Below are 26745 nucleotides of genomic sequence, written 5' to 3' on the forward strand. Positions count from 1 at the left end.
ATGAGATTTTTACAAGGAGCTGAATTATCTACAGATGACAAGGTGATTAAAAGCCGTGAAAACACTTAATAGTGAAGTTTTACTTTTAAAATCAGTGTTTCTCTACCGCTGTTCAGCTTGTTGCTGATGGGCCGTTAGTCCAGCACCTGCTAATGTGTGCTCACCTTTTTCTGTAATACTGTAAAACTTCAGATAAAAGCTTAGTCCCTTTTACTGGCCTGGTGTGGCTACATTTGACAAATAAAGGTCTGTCTCAGTAAGACCCCTGGTCTGATTGTCAAGCAGTTCATCTGTTTTATAGGAGTTCTGCGGATGTATAAAACCAGGTTGATGGCTACCTCAAATTATGTGTCCATTCCTCAATTACCCTGTTAGTTCTTCATATTCCTTTAGTCCGTAAGGGTCCTCAGATCAGAAAGAATCAAAAGAGTTTTTTGAAAAATTAATCCAAGTTAATCCAAATTAAAGGCCTGTCCCATATAGACACCTGTCCTCAATACAGGTCTGTTGATTTAAGTGATTAAAGCAAATAATAGCCTGGGATATTAGTTGAGGTTTTATGGTAACTTAAAATTCAGACGTTCAGGAGGTTTTACCGTGAGTTGAATTATTCACCGAGGTCTCCTCTGCTCCAAATCAAATGAACCTGCTGATTTAAACCAGTTCAATCAGGAGAGACTTGTTTTTTTTAGTAGGAAAAAGGATATTTGTCAACATGTGCACTTAAGAACGAAAAATGTGGTTAGACCCCCATAGAGATGGTATGATGAATAAGGAGGGTGATGAATCCATAGTTGAATAGGGTCTAGATGCTGGTGATGGTGGAGGTGGTGAAGATGAGAAGATGGAGAAGTGCCGATTATCTGGATGAGTAGAGGCAATCAGTAGTCAGGCAATGATTTCCAATGGGAAAATGCAGCCGTTCTCTCTCACTCTTGAAAACCAGACTCCATTGAGAAAAACAGTAACATTGCTGAACACAAGAGCTGCTGGTCTACCACTGCCTCAAATAGATATTTTGTTAGTTTTAAGTTTAAGCATATGCTATATTGAGAAAATTTTCACCACTTAACCTTTCAGTCAGACAAACAGCTCCGACCGGGAAGCCGTGAATGGCTTCAGTTACCCATCTATGATCTCCTAAAAGCCACATCACTCCATTGACTAAACAGTAATTTTAGCTGTCTGAACACAGGAGCTGCTTTTGTACTGCTGCCTCCAACACTTACCTTATTTGTGTTAATGTTTGACTTTGACATCTAAAAGGGTTAGTTTGGATTCACACAAGAACACAAACTAACCAGTAGACCAGTGAGCTAAAATTACTGTTTTTCCTCAATGGAGTCTGGTGGTTTTGAGGAGAGTATAAATGAGGAACTGAAGCTGTTCACCGCTCAGAACGGGCTGTCTGACAGAAAGGTAGAGCAGTGGAAGTCCTCCCAATGTAGCACACACTTAAAGTGGTATTGTTTTTTTAGGTGGGACTTATTTTAGGTGGCTAAAAAACATTTTGTTGCTGACCCTTCCACAGCACTACCTTGCTTAGCTTCCATGTTGGACTCCAGCTTGCCTCTCCAAACTTAGAGCATGCACACTGACATTTACTGTATTTAACATACTGTCTATGGATAACTAACCGTACCACCGCAATTCAAAAAACTAAACTATCCCTTTAAATACACACACATGCCGAAGTCCTGGACAGGTTTGTGCTCCTATAGACTTCTGTCATCACATGCACACTGTAACACTGCCCCACTGCTGTATAACTGAAAGAAAAGAAGCATGCAGCAGTCATGGGCCCATTAGGATGATTTTATTTTTCATCAGCTGTACAATGTCTCATTTCCAAAAATGACGTCAAAGTTTTCTTCTGTTTTCTCGGTCTTAAAACGGATATGTTTAAAACCATCTTAAAACCGTTCTCTCAATTCTTCTGCCAAAACAAACAAGCAATGTGCAAACAAACAAAAACAATGCTGTTGCTATGAGAACAGTCAAACATCTGTCTTCCATCCGTCCGCCTGCAGAACACCATGATAGGTTGACAACAGAATATTTTGTCCTTTTTTGTTTTACAGAATGAGATCTCAGACAAAAGCAGTACAATAAATGTTTCTGAAAGATTCTTATAAAAGTGTCAATTTGATATCCAAACACTGATTTCCTCAGAAACCTTCCATCAGTATCTTGGCACTGCTATTTTTTCTGTGACCATTTCTGTGTTCATGGTTCTTTACAGCCTTGTTTTACAATGTTGGGCATCTAACCAATGTTTTTACAGAGGAAATGGTTCAACCTGACAATAACAGGTATTGTCATAAAAGGAAGGCCACATAACAACCATCACAACCTGTGGTCAAGCCCACTAGGAAATCAGATCACTTCAGAGCTTTAAGCCCTATCACATCTTCAAAAGAATCAAATCATATGATTTGTTGAAATTTGGACCATGAAGATTACTTTTGGTTTTCACCTTGATTCACAAAGCGATCTTAACCCTGTTTTTTAAATACAAATGAGGGCTAACTCTTATCTGGAGTGACTGAGCTGGAGAGGACAAACCTCAGTGTCAGCTGCAAGGTGTAGCCCAGGGTTAATGCAACTGCAGGACTTGAGTGAATAGCTTTAATCCAGGGCTGAGGACAGTGTGGAAGAGCCCTCTTCATTACCTAATTAAGTCACATAGTACAGCAAATAAAACACACGGCTTCCAAAAACAGTATATTATCTGTCAAAAAAAGAACAAGGCTGTTTTACTAGCTAAACTTCATTCAGTATGTTTTTAGATGAGTGCCCAACAGTTTTGTCTTTCAGCAGATACTTAAAAACCTCTTGTTCCTTTACAGGTGATGCTAAACTCACCTGCGGGCCAAACGTTAAAGGAGAACAGAATGAGACAAGGCTTCCGTCATACGACTGAACCAGCTGCAGAGAAATGCAGTGGCAACTACAAATTGGCCAGAAAAGAAAACTGTCAAACAGTTATCTGTAAAACTGAAAACACTTTTGTATCGCTATGAGCAACAAATTATACACAGAAAACTGATAGTGGTTCAGATTAGTTGTGTTTGGTTGGTTAAGAGGGGCTCATCTATGGAACGAAAGCATGATGAAGAGGTCATTTTGCAAACCACCTTTACAGGCTGGGGACATGGAGTACCAGCTATGGCACCAACATGTTTACCATGTCAATGAAAACCTCAATATCCCTTTTAACCAACACATCTTTAAATCGTCTATTTAAAAACATTATAAAGGTTCACAAGAAATCGAAAAGCAAAGGTTTTAATATGTGTATTTACATGCAAACCACCTGCCACAGTTGGCTGATTATTGTGGGGGGAGAGGGCTGTTTGAGTTACACACTGATTCACAATCTGGTCTTAGATAACTGTTCCAAGCAATACATTAGCTGGGATGTGAATCCATTTCAAGGAAAAATAAGAGTGTCTGATATTAGCTTGCAAAACAATGTTTGAGTTTGTTACTGCCTTTTACTTCAAGTGAGATGATTCAAATGCATAGACATAATTCCATGTTAATTGAAGGATTTGGAATGTTCAAAATCACAACTTTAGTACAATGTTTTACCAACTTTTCCAGGATTTTCTCCAACTGACAGGGATCATTCAGTTCATGTGGTGGCAAACGATCTCCTTCAAAATGTAGAACAGGAGAAGGAGGAACGTTGACTATGAATGACAAATATCTTCCATCAGTGAGAGGTAGAAGAAAATAGAAAACAGTTGAAAAATAACTATGTTGGTGACTGGAAACTAAATTAGCAGCTATCTCAAGTATCTCATTAGCATGAGCTGAGGGCAAGATTCCATTAGGACAAGGTTGACTGCAGGCAGCATGGATGTCAAACAGATGAACTAGAAAGCTAAATTCCTGACTTCAGTTCCTCTGAATGTGATCTACCTGTGCCCATTTGCTCATGAATAAAGAAGAATCCCTCTGACAACTTTCTTCTGTAAAAGCCTCAATGTACAAACACCACAACATGGGCCATGTGTTTACACAGGCCGAGGAGGAAAATCATAGTTTGGGGGGAAATAAAATACAGATCGTATGACTGAAAGCAAGTGGTATCTCAGTGACAAACTCAAGTACCATATACTACGTTTCATTAGGAAAAACTACATTTATATCTATATATACACATATAAAGGCTTGGAATTTGCAAAATCAGCATAGTTGCAAGAACAGCAAGCGGGACAGCAGAAAATCAGAGTGAAAGTAGATCAAATGATGTCTCCTTTGGGCAGAGCAACACAGAGAGGAGCTGAACAATAACTGCAGAGTGTGTGGGTAGAGACTGCCACAGGATGTGGCTTTGGGTAGAAACAAGTAGCAAAATACACAATGATTCATTCAGAAGACATTCAAACTGAAAAAAGCATTTAAGAGCAGAGAGCAGTCTGTCGTTAGCTTGGACGATATCTGTATATGATGTGGGAGATGACACAGGTATGTGTAGTGGGGTATGGTATGTTGTGTGTGTGTGTGTGACCCACAAACTTCAGTATGCAGTTGATGTACATGGATGTGGAGTTACTGTGTGTATGTATTTACATGCAACTTCCCTTCTTTGTGCATGGTTGTTTTGCAGCCACTTGAATGGAGGCAAAATGGCCGCCATGACAAGCTCACACTGATGGAACATGAGGGTGAAGGCCGTGGATGTGGAAATGTTAATGTGTATTTGCCAATCTGACTCATAGTCCAGCTGCATGTGTGCGGCTGTGTTGTGTTCACCGGTCCATCATGCTGAGGATCATCTCTGGCGTCAGATCTCCGTTGGCGGCGGCGGCCGCTGTTTCTTCATTCACAGCCAGCTCAACAGTCTCCACCCCTTCCCCATCTAGCCCTACCCCCTCCACTGTCAGGGCCACTCCCTGCTCCAGAGGTGTCGCTGCAGAGGCGTCACCATCCTCCTTCTTCACTATGATGTTCTCCACTGCTCCAGTGCTCTCATCCTCCACCTGAATGATGGCAGCAGCTACAAAACACAACAACAAAGACACATTCAGATGCTGCATTCAGGGGTTGTGAGAACAAAAAAGTGGCCATTCTTTCGAATGACGGAAAGAATAGAATTTTTCTGAAGGAGCCAAGACAATAACTGATCATCTCTGGTCTTTATGTGTTAACTGATTATTCATGATAATGCTATATTTTTGCATATTGAGCGCACATGCACTTGTTTGTTTACAATTCAGCTGTGATGTATTCTGTTATTTTTGTTTTTAGATATGGTGACTAACGCTCGAGCCACACTGCCAGTGTGAGCAACACGTGCATCACAGAAACTCTTGTTTTTTATTTCAGTGCCAGTGTTAACAGGTTAGAGCAGCCACACTGCCAGTGTGAACAGCGCTGCTCAGTGACTGCTCAGTGGGGGAACATCTCAAAATAAGAAATGTCTTGAATACGAATATTCAACAATTCATTTGAATGGGGGCTCAGTGGGACAGGTAGTGTGACAGCAGCATTCACATAGTACAATAAACACTAATGGCACTAATGACAGATCAGAAATGGGCAACATTTTTTCCTGACACTAGATGCCACACAAACACCAGAAACACCAGGTAAGTATCTGTGAGCTGTAAATTCAAATTGTGGCTTTTAATTTTGGAAATACAGTAGTTACAGCAGCAGGCCCCTCTGTGTGAGCACTGCACACATGCGAGTCACAGCGGTTCAGTGAGGTAGCCGTCACAAATTGCTCACACAGGCAGTGTGGCCTCTGCATAAAATAAAGGCATGTTCGCACTGAGCACAGCACTGTACAATGGTAAAGTTTAACTGGGATTTGTTTACAGAGTTGCAAAGAGAAACTGACATGACATTTCATGAAAATGCTGCAAATTATAAGGTAGATGGAGAGATCCAAGAAGCCAGCTGAGATGTTGAGTTTCACAGTTCTTTGGCACACTCAGTAACAACTATATACATCAACCTCTCTGAAAGCTGCAGCCTGATAGGTCACTATGTACAACTTTTGTTTGTGCATGTTCAGCATGACATGCACATTTCAGTAAAATAACATCCAGTCTGAAATCTAAATGCATAACAGTCATTCTCAGCTGCAATGCTTTGATAGTCCTAGTCAGCAGTTTAATTATGACTGATAGGAACTGCACTGCTTTAGCATTATGTTTATTTTTTTAGCTGTAGTGCATGTTTCACAACACTTATTGCATATGACCACCCCAAGACAAAATGCATCCTGTTTTCCATTAAAGTGCTCAACATCAACAGGTCTAATAAATCCTGTCAGTGTTCTCACCAGAAGCAGTCGCCTTGGTCGCCACTCTGACTGCTTTGCTGGGTGTTGGAGGCTTGGGGGCATTCTTTGGGGGTCGGCCTCGTTTCCTCTTGACCGGTGGCTCATCAGGGGCTGGTACTGGGATGGCAGCAGGGGCCTGGTCCAGCTCCATGTTTTCCGGCTCCTCCTCTTCCTGCAGCAGTGCTGCTTCTTCTTCACCCTCACCCTCTTCATCCTCATCTGGTTCAGCGTGATCCTCCTCTGCATGACACAGAGATACAGCAAAGACGGAAATCAGATTAACTAGTCCAGGGTGTCTACAGTTATAAAGAAGTTTAATTTAAGATTTTTAAAGATGTTTTTAATACCGCTTAAAGTTAAATTTAAGACCAAATAACACAGACCATACTTTCTGAGCTTACAGCATTGTATGTACAATTCCACCTCCCTGATTCCCATTTCCCATACCACAACTGAAACAACTACAGCGCAGTTTGCTTAATAAACATTTCCAGGCTCTGGCTTTAATCACCTTGAGTAATTGTTGTTATTTTTTAAGCTATTTGTAATTACATTTGCATTTTCCTGTTATTCCATAGCTTGCAAGGTCTTAGTGGGGGGTGATGATATGCAGCAAAGGGCCGCAAGCCGTAGTTGAGCCCGCGACTGCTGCAGCGAGGCATCGCGTTTGTACATGGGGCGCCAGCACTGTCCACTAAGCTACCGATGCCCTGTGTAAGACATTTTAAGATTTTTAAGGACCCACGGCCACCGTGTAATCAGAACAGATCAAACACAGCGTCATGCCCACACTTGTATGCAATGTAAAATTCTCACCGCTGTCATCCTCATCTCTCCTGCTCCTCATCTTCCTCTTTCTCCCTCTTCTCCCTTTTTTTGGGGTTGGAGCTCCATTCTCTGCTTCCTCCACCTCACCGCTGCAGTTCTCTGCGTGTCGGGCCATGGTGTTCTGCAAGAACGCACTGTTAGGTAGCCTGTTGACTTTTAAAACGTACTATTTTTTAGCCCATGTTGAACCACCTAAGAGGTATGTGACAGGTAGAAAGAGTGTTGTTACCCTGCGAGTGAAGGTCTTGCTACACTTGGGGCAGACGAAGGCTGTGGGGACGAAGTTGGGGTCATGGTAGCGTTTGAAGTGCATGTCCAGCAGCTGCTTCTGCCTGAAGGTCTTCTCACACTGGCTGCAGGCGTAGGGTTTTTCTCCAGTGTGGGTTCGACGATGCATGACCATGTGGCGCTCCTGGACCCAGCAGGATGCACAGTTATATACCACAGTTAAACCGACAGTACTATAGATCAGTTCAAATCATGTTTTAGCTATGGTACCGGCATTGCCCTATATTGATCTATCTGTGGGTCTGTCCATCACTATGTCGACAACTACTGGATGGATGGCCTTCATGGTGCCTTGAGGATGAATCTTAAAGATTCTGATTATCTCCAGACTTCTCACTTGTACACTAAAATTACTAAACATCTACCAGCAGACAAACTTAACTAAGATGGTGAACAACTCACAGAGCCACCATCATTGCTGTAATTCAAAAATGAATATTTTTTTATTATTTTATTTGGGTGACATATTTAATATTCAAGTGACATTACTTGCTACGAGAATGTTAACCCTACGCATCAATACTCAAAGACATTAGTGTGCACACACCTGGCGGCAGCAGTAGTCACACATGTCGCATTTGAACCTCTTCTCGTTCTTATGGGACTTCTGATGCTGGATCAGGGCGTAGCGCTCATGGAAAACGGCGTCGCAGTAACGACACTTCTTTCCAGTCTCAATGAATGAGTGCTGCTTACGGAGATGGACACCTGGAGATGCACACACATAACAGAGGAAAACACATCAGGGGAATGAAAAACTCTGGCAGTGTAAACTATCTTGTCTGTCTGGTGATGCCTAGTTCACACTGCACAGGACTTAAGCCCTGATTTTCTGCTCAATGACACGTTTTGGTTGACAAAAGTCCCAGGTTAGAGGCAAATACAGGCAAGCGTGTATGTTTACAAAAAACAAAAAAAACAATGATAAAGTATATCAGTTTAAACATTAAATAGCTTGTCTTTGTACTGTATTCAAGTGAATATACACCTATCAGCCATCGACAAGTGCCACTGTCAAAGGGGGTTTACTTGGTCTGCAACAGTGTTTAGGTGGGTGGAGCGCATCAGGTAGCATTTACATGAATGCCAGGACTCAAGGTTTCCCAATGGAACACTGCACTGTAACAAGATGATTAATGTTATTCACTTCACCTGGCAGTGGTTTTAATGTTTTGGCTGATTGATGTATGTCGAAATAGATTTACAAATAATTGCATTCGGTTTTCATTTATGTTTTTCAGTGTCCCAACTTTTTTGAAATCAAGGTTGTATCTGGACCTGTTGGGAACTTGTTGGCGAGCTACAGCCAATACGAGCGCAAGACACAGGCTGACGGCAGAGACGAGCAGTGTTGCAGTGCTCTACAAGGTAAGTGTGTGTGTGTGTGTGTGTGTGTTTAAGAGAGAGAGTGATAGTGACAAGGAAAGGGAAAGGGAAAGAAAAGGTGGAGGGTAGACTATTGCACACAATAACTTACTTGGAACAGTGCTTGGTCACTTTTTGACTTATATTTTTTCTAGTTAACACCCTGTGACTGTGGGCTGTGTGTGTGAAACCCTCACCAGCCAGTATAAAAACCACCATGACTTCAAGACTCCCAATAACAGGACAGATAGTTGTGTAATGTAGACAGTGCAGCCATCTAATGACTTTGAAAGTCATGCAGTGTGAACTAAGTTAAAGGGATAGTGCACCCAAAAATGAAAATTCAGCCATTATCTACTCACCCTCATGCCGAGGAAGGCTCAGGTTAAGTTTTAGAGTCCTCACAACACTTGCGGAGCCTCCATTAGGTGGAGTTGTGTTGCTACCCCCTCTCCCCTGGGATCTCTGCCAGTGTTGTGAGGATTCTAAAACTTCACCTGAGCCTCCCTCGGCATATGGATGATTAGATAATGGCTAAGTTGGTTTTTTTTTGGGTGCACTATGCCTTTAAGTTTCACTGTGTGTGTGTGTGTGTGTGTGTGTGTGTCAGTGTTACCCAAGTCACTCTTGCGTGCGATGACAGTGTCACAGTGTGGACAGTGGAATTTGGCCACATTCTCTGTGTGTTTCTGCAGAATGTGCATCTTCATGGTTCCACTCTGGGTGAATCGGGCATGGCAGATGTAGCACTCATAAGGTTTCTCTCCTGAGAAGAGGATGGAGAATGTACAAAGGTTGATCATTGCTCTCATAATCTTATGAAGTAACAATCGGGTAGGAGGTATGAAACACAATGTAAGATTTAGCCCAAAAGTATAGATTTTAACAATCCTGCATTCATCAGTATTTATAGATAAATATGATACTTCTCTAGTTGGTTGTAGTTGACAATAAATGGGGGAGGAGGTGAGCAAAAGGTCAAATGACCTCCTAACCTGTTGATTGGAATCCTTTTTTTTGTTTTTCAAGGGAGCTAAAAAAATAACCATGTTAACATAAAAACATCACTTTATATGCCTTTATCCCCAGAATAAAAACAAAACAAACCAAAACTGGAATTGTCACCCCACGATTGTATGCCTGTAAAAACATGGATGCTTCACAGCCACAGAACAGATGATCAGCAGTTTCAAGGTAGACACCCAAGATGGGTGAAGTTGACCTTTGACTTTTTGGATATAAAATGTCATCTCTTCATTATTTTATCCTATTAGACATTTTTGTGAAGTTTTGTCATAATAAGCACATGAATACTTGAATTATGGCCAAAAAACCTTTATTGTGAGGTCACGCTGTCCTCAACTTTTGACCACAAATTTCTAACCAGTTTATTCTCAGTCCTAGTGGACATTTGTGTCAAATTCAAAGAAATTCCCTCAAGGTATTTTTGAAATATTGTATTCACAAAAATGAGAAAGACAAGGTCACAAGGATCTTGACCTGTGACAACCAAATTCTTACCAGTTCATCGTTGAGTCCAACTGAATGTTTGTGCCAAATTTGAAGAAATTCCCTAAAGCTGTTCTTGAGATGTGGCGCTCACAAGAATGAGATGGATGCAAGGTCACAGCGACCTTGACCCTTAACCCTCCACCACCAAAATCTTAGGTCATTGTTCAACTAAGTGAACATTTGTGCCCAATTTGAAGAAATTCCCTTAAGGCGTTCTTGAGATATCGTGCTCATGAAGACAGGATGAATGAATGTTACGTACGTACGGACAACCCGAAAACATAATGCCTCTGACCACAGCTATCACCAGCGCAGAGGCATTAATAAAACACTGGTGCTATATTTCTGAAAACTAACACATGCCAGTTGTTCTTCTCCAGTGCTTTTGAAGGTAGAAAAGCAGTTAAGCGGTTAAGTTTACCTGAGTGTGTCCTCATGTGTCTCTTCAGTTTGTATGTGTCTCTGCTGGCGTAGCTGCAAAGACTGCACTGGAATGGACGCTCACCAGTGTGGGAACGAATGTGACGCTTTAGTTTGCTCACCTACAAAACATCCACACACAAACACATGGTCACATATCACAACACTACAGCAAAAAATGCACCTGCCATCATAAAGACATGGCTGATGGTAACTATTTTAGACTTAGAACTGTTTTATATCTACTGTTTGAAGCAGTGTAGATGAACTCTTTAATTTCCTCCCTCAGAGCTGCTGACTAGACAACTGTGGATGTAGTCTTCACTGTTCTTTATTCCTGACTGAGTGGATGTGGGTGAAAGTGAGTATAGCAAATGTAAAAGATTAAACTTTGTAACAAAAACAAAGCAGACAGGAGCTTGTGTTACCTCCACACTGGCGTAGTCACACATAGAGCATTTGAAGGGTTTTTCGTGTGTGTGTTTGTAGCGACGATGACGAACCAACTCTCCACTGGTCACAAAAGCCATATCACAGTCTGTGCACTTGTGTGGACGAGTTCCTGCATTAAAAAAACAAACAAAAGGACACGTTTTAGCTATTCTTGCATGGTAATGGAAAACCGAATCAGTCATCTGTCTCCTTTGAAACTAGTCCTACTGTTGTGGTCCCATTAGAGTCTAATGTTAATAAGACGAGGTGTAGTTGTGTATACCAGTGTGTGTATTGAGATGGTTTCTTAGCAGGGTGACTGTCCTGAAGGCTCTTCCACACAGGTGACATTTGTGAGGTCTCTCGTCTGTGTGGCTCTTCATGTGTCTGTCCAGGTTGGAGCGTCGAGGGCACGTGTAGCTACACAGCTCACACTGAAACGTCTTCTTCACTCCTAACACATGACAACGACACACACACCTCACATTCAATTACAGTGTTTTTATCTTTTTCCCGTAGCTACTGTCTCCGCGCAAAACAAAGACATAAGAGATACTTAAAATCGCATCTGAAACATACCTGAGAACTGAACAAAAACTTTATTAACTTATTATATTAAGCTTCAGTTACAATTTATGTGATTTTTGAAAAACAAAATTTTGTAGAAACAATAAAAAGATGATGTTTTCATCACAATACAATTTCACTTAAAGTCGATGAGCAATAACAGTGAATAGTCAGATACCATTTTTTTTCATCACTTTTAGCATACGTGACCACTCATCTCATTCTGAAAAACAACAACAACAAAAAAAAAAAAAAAAAACAAAAAACTGATGACACAGTAAGACATGTTGCATTTTTGTGTACAGGAGCCTGCAGCCAATAAATGCAGTGGACTCTGAACAGAAGCTAATCCTGGCAATCTTTTCTCTTCTGCATAGGGTGCTTTCACGCCTGTAGTTGGATTCATTTGGTTCACACCAGAGGGAAAAAAATGATACATTGTTGCATTTTAGTTTTAGAGTTTTTGCAAATGAACAAAGAGGAGTAAACATGAAGTTCTACTAAATGACAAGTAACTTAGTGATGGGACAGTTTTCTCATTTGTCATCCTGCATCATCAGTGCATCATCAGGATCAACATGGAGAAATCATATTCTGGTGACTGACAGAAGTTTATGTAGCAGCACTTCAATGCTTAGAATGTCTTTATATTTCTGTTCTTTGGTTTCATAAAGAGCTCACAGAGCTGTAACTAGGGCCGTAACGGTACATGTATTTGTGTCGAACCGTTCAGGATGCGACTTTCGGTTCGGCACGACCCTGTACCGAATTATTGGGCGCAGGATATTATTTTATCTTATTTTGTTTTATTTTAATTCCGTTTTTGCGAGCCGAACCATTTAAAATATCTAGTTCCCCGACGGACATAATTGAGTGACGGACCGAGTCCGACTGTAAATCTCCGCTTTCACTTTTTTTTTTATTTGTGCAGCGCATTCTCGCATTTTGACAACATGGCAAGTGAGCCTGACGAACCTGAAGACCCACCCGCAAACCTTAAGTCCTCCATTTGGGAACACTTTGGTTTCAGGGTAAAATATGAAGATGGAAATAAACTAGTGGACAAGTCAAAAGCAGTGTGCCGACACTGCAGAACAACAGTCGGGTATGTACTTGGAAACATGTCTAACATGCTAACACATCTAAAGCGACACCACCCGAGTTTGAACGTTAACCGGCACGACTAGAAAGAGCAATCTGGTGCAAACTACGATATCGTCGTCGTTTAAAGAGAAAGAGCGTTTCCCTGACCATTCTGATCGCGCTAAAGAAATAACCAACGCCATTGGAGTTGAGTAAAATTGTTTAAACTGCACTTTAGATATAAGCATGTTTTGTTTACTGCACTTTAACAAAGTGGGAAAGCTAAGTAAGTTCCTAGTAAAACTGAATCTGAGCAGGCTTTAAAGCTGACCAGCTGCACTATACTTTTTATTTTATTTGAGTAAAATTGTTTAAGCAGAAATTTATATTTATATTTTTCATTCAAAAAATGTGTTTAAAAAACAGCAGGATTTTATTTTGCACTTTTATATTTCTATTTCCATTCAAACAATGTGAAAAAGCAGGATTTTATATATATTTGTTTCATTCAAAAATTGTGTAAAAAGAGTTAACTGCTGTGGTGGTATGTTTTATGTTTTTTCATACTGTACCGAAAAAAACCAAACCGTGACTTGTGTACCAAGGTACGTACCGAACCGTGATTTTTGTGTACCGTTACACCCCTAGATGTAACTGATTGTAAGCATCACAAGTAGGCTATTATTAAGCCCCCTTTCCACCAAGCAGTACGGTACGGTTCAGTTTGGTACACGTTTTTCCGTTTCCACTGTAAAAAGTTGTGGATGGAACCAATGGAACCGTGCCGTACCATTACCATTTTTGGTACCCCTTCTGTTGGGGTACCTAGCACACAGATCTGGTACTAAAAGGTGGAGCTATGAACACTGCAGTCTGTTGATGTGTCATGAGCTGATGGTCAGTCTGCTCAGGGCTGAGTTGTGGCTGGTTTGAGGCAGAACCACTGTTCATATCGTGGAGAGTTTAATTAGTAGACTATAACTATATAATATAAGGATGTTTTGCTGCCTCTTGAAGCAGCTGGAGTCGGAGGAAAAAGTAAATTCATTCACTGGGCCAACTGCCGGGATTTTTTAAGGTGGAACATTAACTTGACGATGAGCTGACGATGTGAATCCATCAGCACACCTTAAATATCCACATGACAACTTTGACCATTACTTGAATCTTTTATATGACATACACTTTTAGTAATGAGTGGATCTTCAAGCGTTTATACGTATCAATTTTCACCCGGGTTATAGGAACTGCATATATTCTAATCCTCACTTGAATGGAAAAAAAGGGTCGCGTATCGTCAGGCTACGGCATCACCCCAAGCTTGCCTGAGAAGGACTACATGCACAAACCCGCTATATTTGAAAATCCCAATGGCGAGATACTCTCACTGCAGCCTGTTTTATTTTGTTCTGAAAATGTCGTTGTGCAGCCTAGTTCTGTGGACGATAAACAAGGTGCAGACCTTCCTTTGTGTCACCGATAATGAGGAAATACAGCAAGTGCAGGACGGAGAACTGAGTGACAACAACCCTGCTCACATTTCAGGGCACGGTTTAAGGTGGAAATGCTAGGGTCTAGGTACCATGTCTGAAGGGTACTTTCGGTTCCAAAGGTACCATACTGAAAAATGTTTGGTGGAAACAGCTTTAGACTGCAAATCAATGGCATGTTATGAAAAACAACTAACACAGAGACAGATAAAAAGAAGGCTTGCAAAAGCCTTGTACAGTATTGATTCAGGGCTTAATACTGTGGGATCACTGTCACACACTTTTTAATGAACTTAATGAATAGACAAAGTACACGGAGTCAAATACAATAATGGCAGTTTTAACAGCTTTTTAATGAGGGAATATACCCTCACTGAATAAATGGGTTATGGGATATATGTGGCCTCTACCAGGATTAATTCTAAGTCGCAGATAGATTTCACGATCAGCAGATGGATTAATTATTGGTTTAGCTGTTGCTAAAATCACATATCTGCTATCATAAAATCCTGTGATTGGTTTGTTTTCTTTCACATTTGGACAGGGACCAAGACGCAGTTGTTTGGTCCACACTTGGGAACAACTGACATCCTTCACACTAGCTAAAATGAACCGTACTAACTGTGCAAATGGACCTGAGTCTGTTTTAACCGAACCTAAAGGGTTAGGTGTGAAATCACCCTTAGACTCTAAGCTGGTGCACATAACCATCATATATTGAGCAATGTAAGAATACAAAATAAACATAATCAAAATAATCAAGAAAATGTTCTATCTTGTTTAAAAAATGGTCTAAAAAGCATTTCATTTTCAGATTAGGTTAAACAAATGTTGTTGTCTTTGTTATTATATTAGCACTGACGACAGAAATAATGAGACTATGGTAAGAACATAGTAGTATTACAATGCATCGTTATATGTTGTGAGTCTCCAGGACTCACAGGTTGTCATGTGAGTGGATCCTCAATAAACGTTCTATTTTTGACAAACTGTAGTGTGAAACCTGTCTTGGATGTCATATGAGAGGCTTGGGCCTTATCATTCTATTACAGTATATTGAGAAATCCTGACGGCATGATTTTCAATATCGTCAAAAATACAGACGCTTATCCTTCTCTTAACCTCACAGTAAGAGGTTGCATTAAGACTGTACTGTGTGTAGTGCATAACACGAACCACCAGAGGCCAGTCTCTACTGGTGGAGCAGGCAGCTGAGCTGAGAAATGACTGTGAGTGGTGGGATTAACAGTACAGGACAGGTGGCTAACAACAGCAGAAAGACTGCAGGGAAAAACATATTTTTCCCATCTAACTCAGTAAATTAAGGGTTTATTGTAGACTGACCAGTTTTGGTGAGTTTTATTTTGTTTATGTTGATTTGAAATGAAGTGTGTTTTTCGAAGCATTCACAAGGTAACTAAGCTTGTCTTTTTTCAGTAAAAGAGAAACTTGAATTCTGGCTGCGTTCAACGTTTCTCCGTTTCAAAAGGTAAATAGGTGTAAAAATATACCTTTCCTGACTTTTGTGAGTTTGTATTGTTTATTTATTAGACTCACCATTAGACACCTTTTAAATGTTTATTTGAACAACAGAACATAGATAGAGTTTGGTGTCTTGACTCTGGCCTCATTCCTCCCCGCAGATATCTTAGGGAGTGATGATTCCCCCCCCCCCCCCTTTTTTTTGTTTGTGTGTGTGTCATTGCCATTACACCACTAGTCCAGCAAACAGCGGGTTCTCACCTTTCTTTTTGATCTTAGTGGGTTTGGGTGGTTTCATGTTGCCCACCACTTTCTCAGCATTGACCTCAGACAGAAGGCCTTCCTGCTGTTCCTCTTCAAAGTCATAGACACTGACATCCATGTCCTTGTCTCCTTCAGCATAACGCAGACGACTCTTTTTACCCTGGACAAAACAGCAACTCATTAGACCTCATCATCAGCTGACGACAGTTAAAGACACACCTGTCAACATGTTGTCTAAGTCCAGTTCAATTACAGAGAAGACTTTTACTTCCACTACAACAGATATTGATAACACACAACTAGCTGACCTTCTTGGTCTTCTTGATAGCTCCAGATGGGGGCTGATAGTCTGGGTCTTTAGCCCAGTTTGGGTCGTCGGTCGGGGGTGGAATGGGTTCATCCTCCCCTTCTTCAAGTAGCTGATTTCCAACCTCCTCATCTTCCTCCTCTTCAGGGTGGGCTTCTCCTCCCTCCTCCTGCTCCACTGTCTCTACCTCCCCATTAGCACCAACCTTGACAACCTACACATCAAATGCATTCACTGTTTGGTCAATTAATCACTTAAACTTAAACTGGTTTTATTCTGTAGTTGCTGAAGTGTATGAGAGAATGATGTTCCTGATGATGTTCATTATTTCTAAAATAATGCCAATCTTTACTGTACTCTGTGTTTGTCCACCTCAGCCTGCTAGTGCTGCAACCCTGCTCTCTATTCTGACATACAGTGCATTTCACTGTGAGGAAAAATTAGAGTGTATGAATGTAAAAAAGAAATTGGATGCACTACTGCAGAACACACAGATTTTCTAATGGAAAATGCAATGGGGAATGTTACAGGCTGATGCTATGCTGTATTTGTGGGAAAAACATATCTAGCCAAAGACAAAGTTTTGTCTGTGAACTTTGTGAGCTATAATGGAGCCCTATTTTGTACTTTTGTTTAATAAGGTTACTGTTAAGCCATGTTTTATGTGTGTTTTAGGTGTGTTAGTTTAGTCAAACTGAACTGCAAACACAGTGAAACCCCATAGAAAACCCACTACTAATTAACATTTCAGAGGTGTAACTTCAGAGTGCCCCAGACACACCACAACACAACTTTAAATTAGCCTTTTGAAGGCAGAAAAAAGTAGTTTATCTATTTTACCTTGTGTGGCCTTTACACCGATGTAATAACATTCAAGTCAGACTGAAAGGATAACGTCAGCATTTTTTGACCTGGACCCTGTTTCCCCTTGCAAATTGATAAGAGAGACAAGAGACTGCAACAACAATTTCTGAAATTGGTTTAGTATTGAGGGAGCTGGGAGCAGCTGGCAGCCATGGAACGAGCTGTAATGGAAGCACATGGGGCCACTGAACGTCATCACTGCGTGTCCGTTAAAAGTGGTTATTTTTGCCACAGAGCAGCTCAGATTGTTATTATAAGTGTCTGAAGTGTCTTTACTTTTCACTTGATCCGGTCGATTTGTTATTGCCTTGTTAAGTAGAAGTCTCTCTTTGAAATATCATGAGGAAGCTGCTGGCTCCCTCAATACTAGAAAAGTTTCAAAAATCGATCTCTTTAATTAACTGACACAGGGAAATAGGGTCCAGGCTGAAAAATGCAGAAGTTATTCTTTAAGCCATGTTGGAAGTTTTACACAGAAGTTTTTAGAAAAATTAAAATGGTGAGGTTTATGTAAAATGGACTCAAACGTTTTTATGTGGCATTTCTGCCAGAGGCCTAAAACTTGATGAGGTTGCTAATTTTGAAATTCAGTCACACATTAGTGTTAAACATTTGAGTTAAAGCCTGACCCATAAGTCTGTTTGTGTACCTGAAAGCCCTCAGGCAGCGGCAGGGTGTGGCAGATGACTGGGTCTCCGTCCTTTGGCATAGCAGTGGTGTCTACAAAGGTTCCTTGCTGCAGGGCCTCCACAGTAGTGGCAGAAACAGGCACCTGGACCAGCTGGAGCTCCCCAAGACCCAGAGCTGCCTGCTCCTCCATGTTTACCACCTGACAACAGAGAGACCTGAGGTCAGCACACATGTCCGGGGAAACAACAGGTTATCTACGAAAACAAATTCAATATCTAAGGGTGGATACAACTATTGGGGCTATATCTTCTTAAAGGCTTACATACATCTTTTGAATCCAGCTTTTCTCCCACAGGAACAAACTGTGAAATAACTGGAAGATGCTATCATGTAGAGCACCTACCTGCAGTGTGATGATTTGAGTCTGGTCCACTGTTGTTACAGTTGCTTGGTGAGCAGCACCCGCTACCCCTCCAACAACACCCACAGTTGCTGATGTTCCCCCCACAGCAGCATCTATCACCTGCAAATCAGTGTTATTTTAAAGGGCTGTTACATGAAACTTTGAGTAAACCAACAGCTCCAGCAAGCACGTTAGGCGTCCTCACTTTTAGCTGATTTCATTTCTAAAACTAGAGTGACATCAGCAATAATTGAACTTTCCTGTGAGGCCAAGCCTGTCTAACAGAGAGCTTACCTCAGTCTTCATCTGCAACAAAGTGGGATCCAGTGAGTCCATAACCATCATTTCAACCCCTGCTCCACCTTCCACACCAACCCCCACCCCAGCTTCCATCAGCTGCTGCTGGGCCTGGGTGGCTGCTACCATTCCTTCACCGTGACCTGAAACACAACATTGCTGGGAATAAAATACTGACCTACATTCTCTACGAAAACGTACATTATTGCTTCTACTTGAAATATAAATCTACTACTTTGTGCTCTGGATACATAATGAATGCAGGACTACTTCATGTCCAGTTAGTAAGAACCTTGTTCCAGGACGACTCCAGCTTGTCCCTCTACCACGCCCCCGGCCTCCGCAGCTTGCTGGAGGAGGTCAGCCACCATGGCATCCTGGCTGTGAACGGCCTGGATGGAGGGGAAGTCTTTGGTGGGGACCTCCACCACCCCTACACCCTCTGTTGGCCCTCCGTCCATGCTGGGTAGGAACTGAAATATGGCATTGTGGAAACAAACACTATCAGCAGTATATTACCTCATCTCTGATTCCAAATTCTCCCCATTGTTGGTCCACATTGATGCTGAGCAGGATTAAACACTGGAAATTGACACTTTTGCATTCACCACAAATTCAGACCAAAATCTTCCTTTTCCCCAAATAAAATCCTCACAATGTGCATCTTTATGTTCATATATTGAAGATTGTTGTATTAAACTGTTTCATCTGACCAAAAGTCCAAACCCACAAAACACTGAATTTACATATAAGATTTTCAAAAACTACATATATTCACATTTGAGTTGCTGAAACCTGTTTTTAGTGTTATGCTTAGACAATTAACTATTAAGATGTCGTTAATCAACTACTTGTTTTAGCTCTGATACTCTTTTATATAAACACTGAGGCAAAACTAGTAATAGTATATTATGAAAAACAGATTACCGAAAATTCACAATCATTAGCTAGTGTACTTTATAACTATATTACAATCTGGACAAACACCATTCTGTGACTTAATATCTGTAGTTCCATTTAAAATCAAATTTTGTTTATGACAGAAATTCCAGCTTTCCCCCCCAAAAAAGACAAGGCTTATAATACTATTTGTGTGTATGCAGTGGTGCTTGTAACTTAAAAAAAAGGGGTTTACTGCACCATTTGGTGTTTCTTTTCCCTATTTTATGCAGAATTTTGCCATGGCCGAATCCAACCAAAATTACAATAATGTACAGTCAAACTACTTAAAATTTTATACAACCAGGGGGACATTTTGGGCAGCTTCTCTTGAACCTAATATGGAAAAGTTTTTTTAAAAAAAATCATATTAGGACTTTTCTTCGATTTAATAATACAGAGCCGGATTGGCAAGTTAATCGGAGGTGCCCAATTTTCCGCCTTGTAGGGTAGTCATATTGGCAGAACTCTTTTAGTTTAAACAGACCGAGGCGGCCTTCCGCAACAGGAGGGGCTGTTAAAGACTTGTGGGAGGAGCTGTTGATGATGCCGCACGTGTGACCCACTGGTGTTGGATAAACAGGAAACAGCTGATAGCAGAATTAGCGAGCAGTTAGTAGCAAGAGGGAAACGCAAACCTGACAGACACTGTAATGATGAGCAACTGACAAGGAATTGTGCACCATTCTTGCCCTCGCAAATGAAGAGGCCATTAACTGTCAGATGACGGGGACGGTAAGGAGCGGGCCAACTTACGAGAATTGCCAAAGGACTGACCAGCTGCGGCTTCCCTCCTGTGTCACTGGTTACATCACATGCTAAGCTACACGTTTTGTTACTTGCTCACGCTCTCCATTGCTCCGAAAAAGGCGCATTATGTATAAACATAATGCGCTGCATTCCCCGCACTCCCCGATTTTGTTTTTATACTGCCAATGACTGATTGGGATTTCCTGCAAATTCGCACAATTCCTATCTAATAAGGGCTTAAGTCACTGAGCCACATACAGTTACTGAAAAAAAAAAAAAAATGCCAATATGTTCTATAAATTATTATTATTTATGTTGAATAAAATAACTAAAAATTATGAAAATATGTGTGCTACATGAGACCAATTTAGTATATTTTTGTTACTTTTTTTAATAGAAATATTCACTAATATTGGCAAGTCAACATGATGGTATTGAGAAACATCAGTCTGAGTTATTTAAATAGTAGGCCTAATACAATGATGATTTCTCAGTCAGTTAAACAGAGGGCTGTCCTCCTGTTGCCAACATAAGGTGAAACTGAGTAAAGACACTACAGCTGGGTCTGCACTGTTGAATATCCAACTTCAAACTAACTTAACTGTGGTGCAGTGTTTACAGTGCTACTTTACAATGCTGTGCTGCTCCTCATGTCTATACATGCATAGAAAGTGTCCTCTCTTCGCTCCGAAACATTATCACTTAAATTTTTTTTGTTGCTTAAAAAAAATAGATGTGTGTTGAGCATAAACTGTTTCATGAGAGCATGTGAAAAGTTTCAACTGCATGAGGCTTACAGTCAATGCATGAGTTGGCAGCTGTACCAAGTTATGAACACTGATGGATGCAGAGCGGATGATCACATGGACAGCTAAAATTTTAAGTGCACTACTATGTATATGCATGTGGTATTTCAAGCCCTGGTGGTGTTACCAGCAAGTAGCCTTGCTGTTTTAAGTTACAACAAACCATTAAATCCTAGTGCTGAGCATAGTTTACGCTTGTGTCAAGTTAAATTCACCCACAGTGAGCTGGCAAAGTTTAACTATTTTGAATCTCAGTGTTCTTGATCGATATCTTTGGTTACCTACATGGCCCGCTGCACACTGTAACCAACTGTTCACTGCTGACTTTTGACCCACAGTTTGGTGAAAAAGGTGTGTCTTAGAAAATATCAGTGGCCAATTTGACATATTTCAAAAAAGCCATTCTTGTGAAATTGTTGGCACTTTACATTATTAATGTTACCTGAAATAGGAACGATAAACTGAAACTGTCATGATTTCTGTAGACTTGGCCGCAGCCTGCAGGGTTTTGAGACAGGTGATCTCCCTTTTTGCTTTGCCGCTGAAAGCCCTGAGCTTTGCTGAATCCAATGTCTGCTATCTGACTGTCCCTGCCAACCTGAGAGAGGGAAGAGGAAAATGTTACACAGCTGCACCTAGACACAGAGATGTTTCCTTCACATACAAACACCATGACTTTATCAGCCTACGCATCTCTGATGTTAAATGTTCTGTTCAAGACACTTGCATTCACGTGAGGCTTTAGGCTGCTACCTGACTGTAAACCTGCAAGAGGGGAGGGAGAATACATCATCACAATGAGATGGGCAGATACATTCACTCTACTACTCAGTGCTTCCATAACAGCTCATCTTCTCTTTTTATTTTTCCAGCTCAGCAGCTGAGAATGCCCCTATTTTCTGGAGTATACTATCAAGACCAAGTGATTAAGTGAAGTGGTGAACGAGGTTACTCAAACTGTCACACATAAAAGGGACTGCTTAATTTTCAATTTGCTGTGGGTGTCAATCCAACTTTGAATAAACAGTTGAAGAGATTCTTTGCAGTCTTCCAAAACAACTTTCATTCACACAGTGCCTTCCTTATTAGGTAAAGAAGCTTTATACCAAGCAAGACCTCATTTGCATCTAGAAGCAGCAGGAATGTTCAAGACATAAGCCCCTTTTACACTGCGAGATTTTCCGCGAATGTTGGGCTGTTTTGCCGGCAAGCTATAGCGTTTAGACACACAGAGCTGGATTGGCGAGTTGATTCGAGGCGCCCAATTTTCCGCCTTGTACGGTAGTCATGTTGGCGGAACCCTTTTAGTTTAAAAAGAACGAGGCGCCCATCCACAACGGGAGGGGCTGTTGAAGACTTGTGGGAGGAGCTGTTGACGACGACGCACGTGCGACCCACTGGCGGTGGATAAACAGGAAACAGCTAAAGCAGGAATTAGCGAGCAGCTAGTAGCAAGAGGGAAACGCAAACCTGACAGACACTGTAATGATGAGCAACTGGGGAGACAAGGAAATGCGCGCCCTCCTTGCCCTCGCAAACGAAGAGGCCATTAAACATCAAATGACAGGAACAGTGAGGAATGGGCCAACTTACGAGAGAATTGCAGAAGGACTGACCAGCCGTGGCTTCCCTCCCACATCACTGTTTACATCACATGCTGAGCTACATGTTTTGTTACTTGTTCATGCCCCCATTACTCCGAAAAAGGCACATTCTGTATAAACAAAAGTAGGTAGGCAGCATTTTGCCGCACTCCCCGATTTTGTTTTTATACTGCCAATGCTGAAAGAAGACTGATTGGGCTTTCCTGCAAATTTCTGTGAGGGGTTACCACCCTTCTTAAACATGTGGTTAAAAACAGCAAGTTGATTTAATGTGAACGGGTAGAAAACATTTGTAAACAGACACCCTGCACTATAACTTAACGAAATGCTTTCTGCTTTAACAGCTGGACATAACACCAAAATGCATACCTTATTAACTCAAATGTGTTTGTGCAGATGCAACTTTAGTTTTATACACAATGTGGGACACTAAATAAACACTATTATATGTTGGGAGGATTCCCACTGAAATTGGGCCAATATATTTTGGATGATCAGTAACTAGATTTGGGGTCATTTAGAAATTGTTTCTCCATTAGGCTACATACTTAGGTGGTACCCTACATTTTCTCTCAAGGGACCTCCTTTCTGTCATTGAGTAAACTGATGAGCCCTGACTAAGTGACCTATTTTATCAATATTCCACATTATATTCAGTGCATAACAATAACAGTGCAGAATAACCGACAAACTGAACAATTAACCCAAATGCATAACTGCAGGAAGTTTGTGTAAAATGAGCTATCATGATCTGTTTCAGCAGATTATATTAATATTACATAGGAGATGAGTTCCCTGATATTTGTAGGAGCTTTTTATACAATTCTCTGTATCATTTTTTAACAATCACACTAACTTAAATGCTTCTTTTTTTTTTTTTTTTGAGTAATTCTATGTTTTCTTTTTTTTCTTTACTTGGCCATTGTTCTGTTAGCTCTTTGGTTGTTTCAAGTGCACACTTTTCTAATGCAAGTTGAGGCTGTTTAGCAGAGTGAAGGCTCTGTGCATATAGAAGAAGATATACGTTATTAATCCCTGAGGGGAGGGGATTAATAAAGTCCTTGTGGACTTAGCTGGCAATATGTTTCGTTGGTGTTCAGGTCTTCACTGTGGCCCATCAGATTTTTTTTTATTTTATCACACGAATAATAATCTAAATAAAAAAAAAATAAATAAATAAAAAAAAAAAAACACTTTCATTTTCTTCACAGTGTTGAATAAAATCCTAACTGTCCAAATACCAATATCAGTACTGGGCCTAAGCACATCTGGTTATTTTGACTCTATCGCTATACATTCTCAAGAGATTTTTTTTGTATAAGACAAGCTGAGTTGTTTTTTTTGGTAATAGTTAACAACAGACCTTAAAATGATTTCCAAGCATTTCACAAGCTTAAAATCTTGCTGGCCCTTTTCTGAATTCAAAGAAATTTTCATTGGTGGGTTTGGTCCATGCTGAATTACCACTTATTCGCCCTAGTGCAAGAACCAGACTGTCTAAATCTAAAGACCCTGCAGGTCATTGAGTTAAACGATTTGCATATTTGGTCAAAAAATGATATAAGTCTTTAACCTTGCCTGCGTCATATGCTGGTTGTAGACATGACGCATATTTTAAATGAAGTAGCTTTTAACATTAACAATCAAAGTAGCTAATAAGATGGACTCTGAGTGTGTGTACTTGAGATGATGTCAATTGACCAACTGTATTCACTCATTTAAAAACACTGCAGCTGTATTCCGATCTCAACGTGATAAATACTGACAACTTGGGAAATGTAACCTGTATGTATTAGTGATGAGGAGTGTAGCAGCTACATAGTCATGTTTGTGACAATACCTAACATCTGTTTGTTAGGTATGCCATGTCATGACATCTTATCTTTATGTTGCTAAATGGTGGAGGCTCTGGTATAGGCCTTCATAGAGGCTTTGACTCACAGTAACGTTACATCAAATATACCACAACACAGCAATGATACTGAGCGTACAGCCGGGCAGCTGTCGCCTCCTTGCACAGCGCTTATATAGCGGTATTTTTGTAGCTCTCCAAGCCGAGTCGTAGAGGGAGCTCTCTGCTATAATATATATCTGTGGCTATGATGCTCTAGGTGGGCTTAGAATAGAGACAAGCGGGCGACGGGTGCAACAACAACTGCCAAATCCGACCACAGCGCGATGACAGGGAATAAAAGAAGAGAAATGCAGTGCTCGATCATGGAAGATGGCTGATTTACGGAAAACACAAATCGAGTATTTGGTCTTAGTGAATCAGTGGCCGCTGTGATCGCCGTTTTGCTGTGAATGCCTCGTCATTCTGTTTTCTGCGCTGGCCTTAACGTTACAGTCTCTGTGTGTATATTTCGCTACCAGGAAATCCTTAAGTAGATGCGACAACCTATTCAGTTAAACGAACTACTATAGCTAAGGTTAGCTGTGGAAATTTTGGGGGACTCCGGCGCTTTCGATACTATCAGACATAATGTTACTAAAGGCACTGGGTGGGGATAGGCCTAGACTGAATTGACCAAACGTTAGCTGTTTGGCTAACGCGAGTTGCTACATAGATTTCTTCAAATAAATCTCTGGTTTAATGTTACATAACATACTTAAAAGTACTGTCAGCTGGGTAAAAAAGCGACTCGGTGTTTGTGCGCACTCACAACTTAACGGCATCGTTCACGTAGGAATGCGTGTTGATTTTACACTCGGCATATATGAATGCAAAGAAACTAGCATTAGCTAAGGGCGATAACTTAAACCCGCCAGTTTCCATGTCGTCAAGGCAGTAAAGACTGGAAACAAAGAAGCGAGAAAATGGACGCCTCGGCCTAAACTCTCGAACCAAATCATCCAAGTATTCGTAACTTATCCTCGACGGTATTTTCACAGATACATGTAAAATACAGTGGGCTGTGTGTACATTTATCGCAACTTCGGATATTTAAACGTATTTTGACGGGTTTTTCAATAACGATAGAGGGAGACAAACACTCTCCGACGAGCTGCCCGGACCCAGAGCCCCATCGTGACACCTAGAGGCCGATTAAAGATCCTGCAAACTCCCCCCTTATCAGAAAAGTAGTGATACTTTACCTCTTTTTGAGTGTTTCTCTTCCCCTTTAACTCGTCCGAAAGCAGGGAGTCTGTGCTACAAAGTTTAATAGGCTGAGAAGAAATGCAGGCTTCTTCGCAGTTTGTTTTAATCCCTCTCCCGCTTTAGCAGAGTAGCCTCTGCCACAAAATGGCAGTTGGGAGCTCAGTGCGCCTGTGCGGCCGCTGGGGGGTGGTGTCGAAGCTGCTGCAGACACCCTGATTGGCCAGGAGGGGCGCCCCGTTGGAATACATTGAAGCCCATTTATCACAATGTTAGGAATAGGGCTTCTTTCCGGACCCTCGGATATATGAGATTTACTATTTGAAAAATTAATTAAACAAACATAAATACATTAACATAAACAGTATATACACACACACACAACTAACCATGCTAGGGATACATATATACAAAGAAAAGATTAAAGAAAAGGGAAAAATCAAGACATGAAGGAGGGGAAGACTGGGGAAACTTACAACACTTTGCATTTCTTTGTTACTGAGAGAATATTTGGACTACACCAGCCAAATTGATTTATATTAAACTTACTTCTGTCTGCTATGCATCCGTACCATTTAAACATGATCACATATGACATATCCTTCACTAAATTTATTTGAATGGGAGAAGTCAGATGTTACAACTGACCCCAAACCTGGGGACAGCAGACACGGGGATAGTTGCAACATGTTAAAATATATTACATTTCATTAATTAACATTAACGTTTTGTTTTTTTTGTCCCAAGAAGCATAGTTTACAGAAAACATGCATTGTTGTCCAATAATATTATAATACAATTTATTTATGCAATAATATTATAGTGTTATTGATTTATTTAATGATATTTATCAAATAAAGTTATTGAGTTTTTTTAGGGAACCCCTCTGTTAGAAACCCTCTTTCTCACTTTTGGCATACCGAAAACAAACAGAATAAAACGGTTTATTCAGTGTATAATACACACAATACAAATGAACATGTTAACTCCAGTGATCATGTAACTCAAAATGACAT

General features: G+C 40.8%; 1 protein-coding gene across 1 annotated transcript; it reads right to left on the bottom strand.

The window, feature by feature from the left end:
• Window positions 1-3272: 3272 nt before the first annotated feature.
• On the bottom strand, window positions 3273-25980 carry LOC117262209 (transcriptional repressor CTCF-like). The gene is given in 18 exon segments (XM_033634991.2): window positions 3273-5008; window positions 6302-6541; window positions 7118-7250; window positions 7359-7541; window positions 7965-8125; window positions 9399-9548; window positions 10716-10836; window positions 11143-11276; window positions 11430-11600; window positions 16030-16192; window positions 16341-16553; window positions 17853-18032; window positions 18237-18356; window positions 18531-18676; window positions 18826-19006; window positions 25729-25817; window positions 25820-25940; window positions 25942-25980. Coding segments are annotated over 18 exon segments (2793 nt in total). The 3' UTR covers window positions 3273-4760.
• Window positions 25981-26745: the final 765 nt, after the last annotated feature.

This window comes from Epinephelus lanceolatus, chromosome 5 (genome assembly GCF_041903045.1).
Source record: "Epinephelus lanceolatus isolate andai-2023 chromosome 5, ASM4190304v1, whole genome shotgun sequence".
NCBI classification, from domain to species: Eukaryota; Metazoa; Chordata; class Actinopteri; order Perciformes; family Serranidae; genus Epinephelus; species Epinephelus lanceolatus.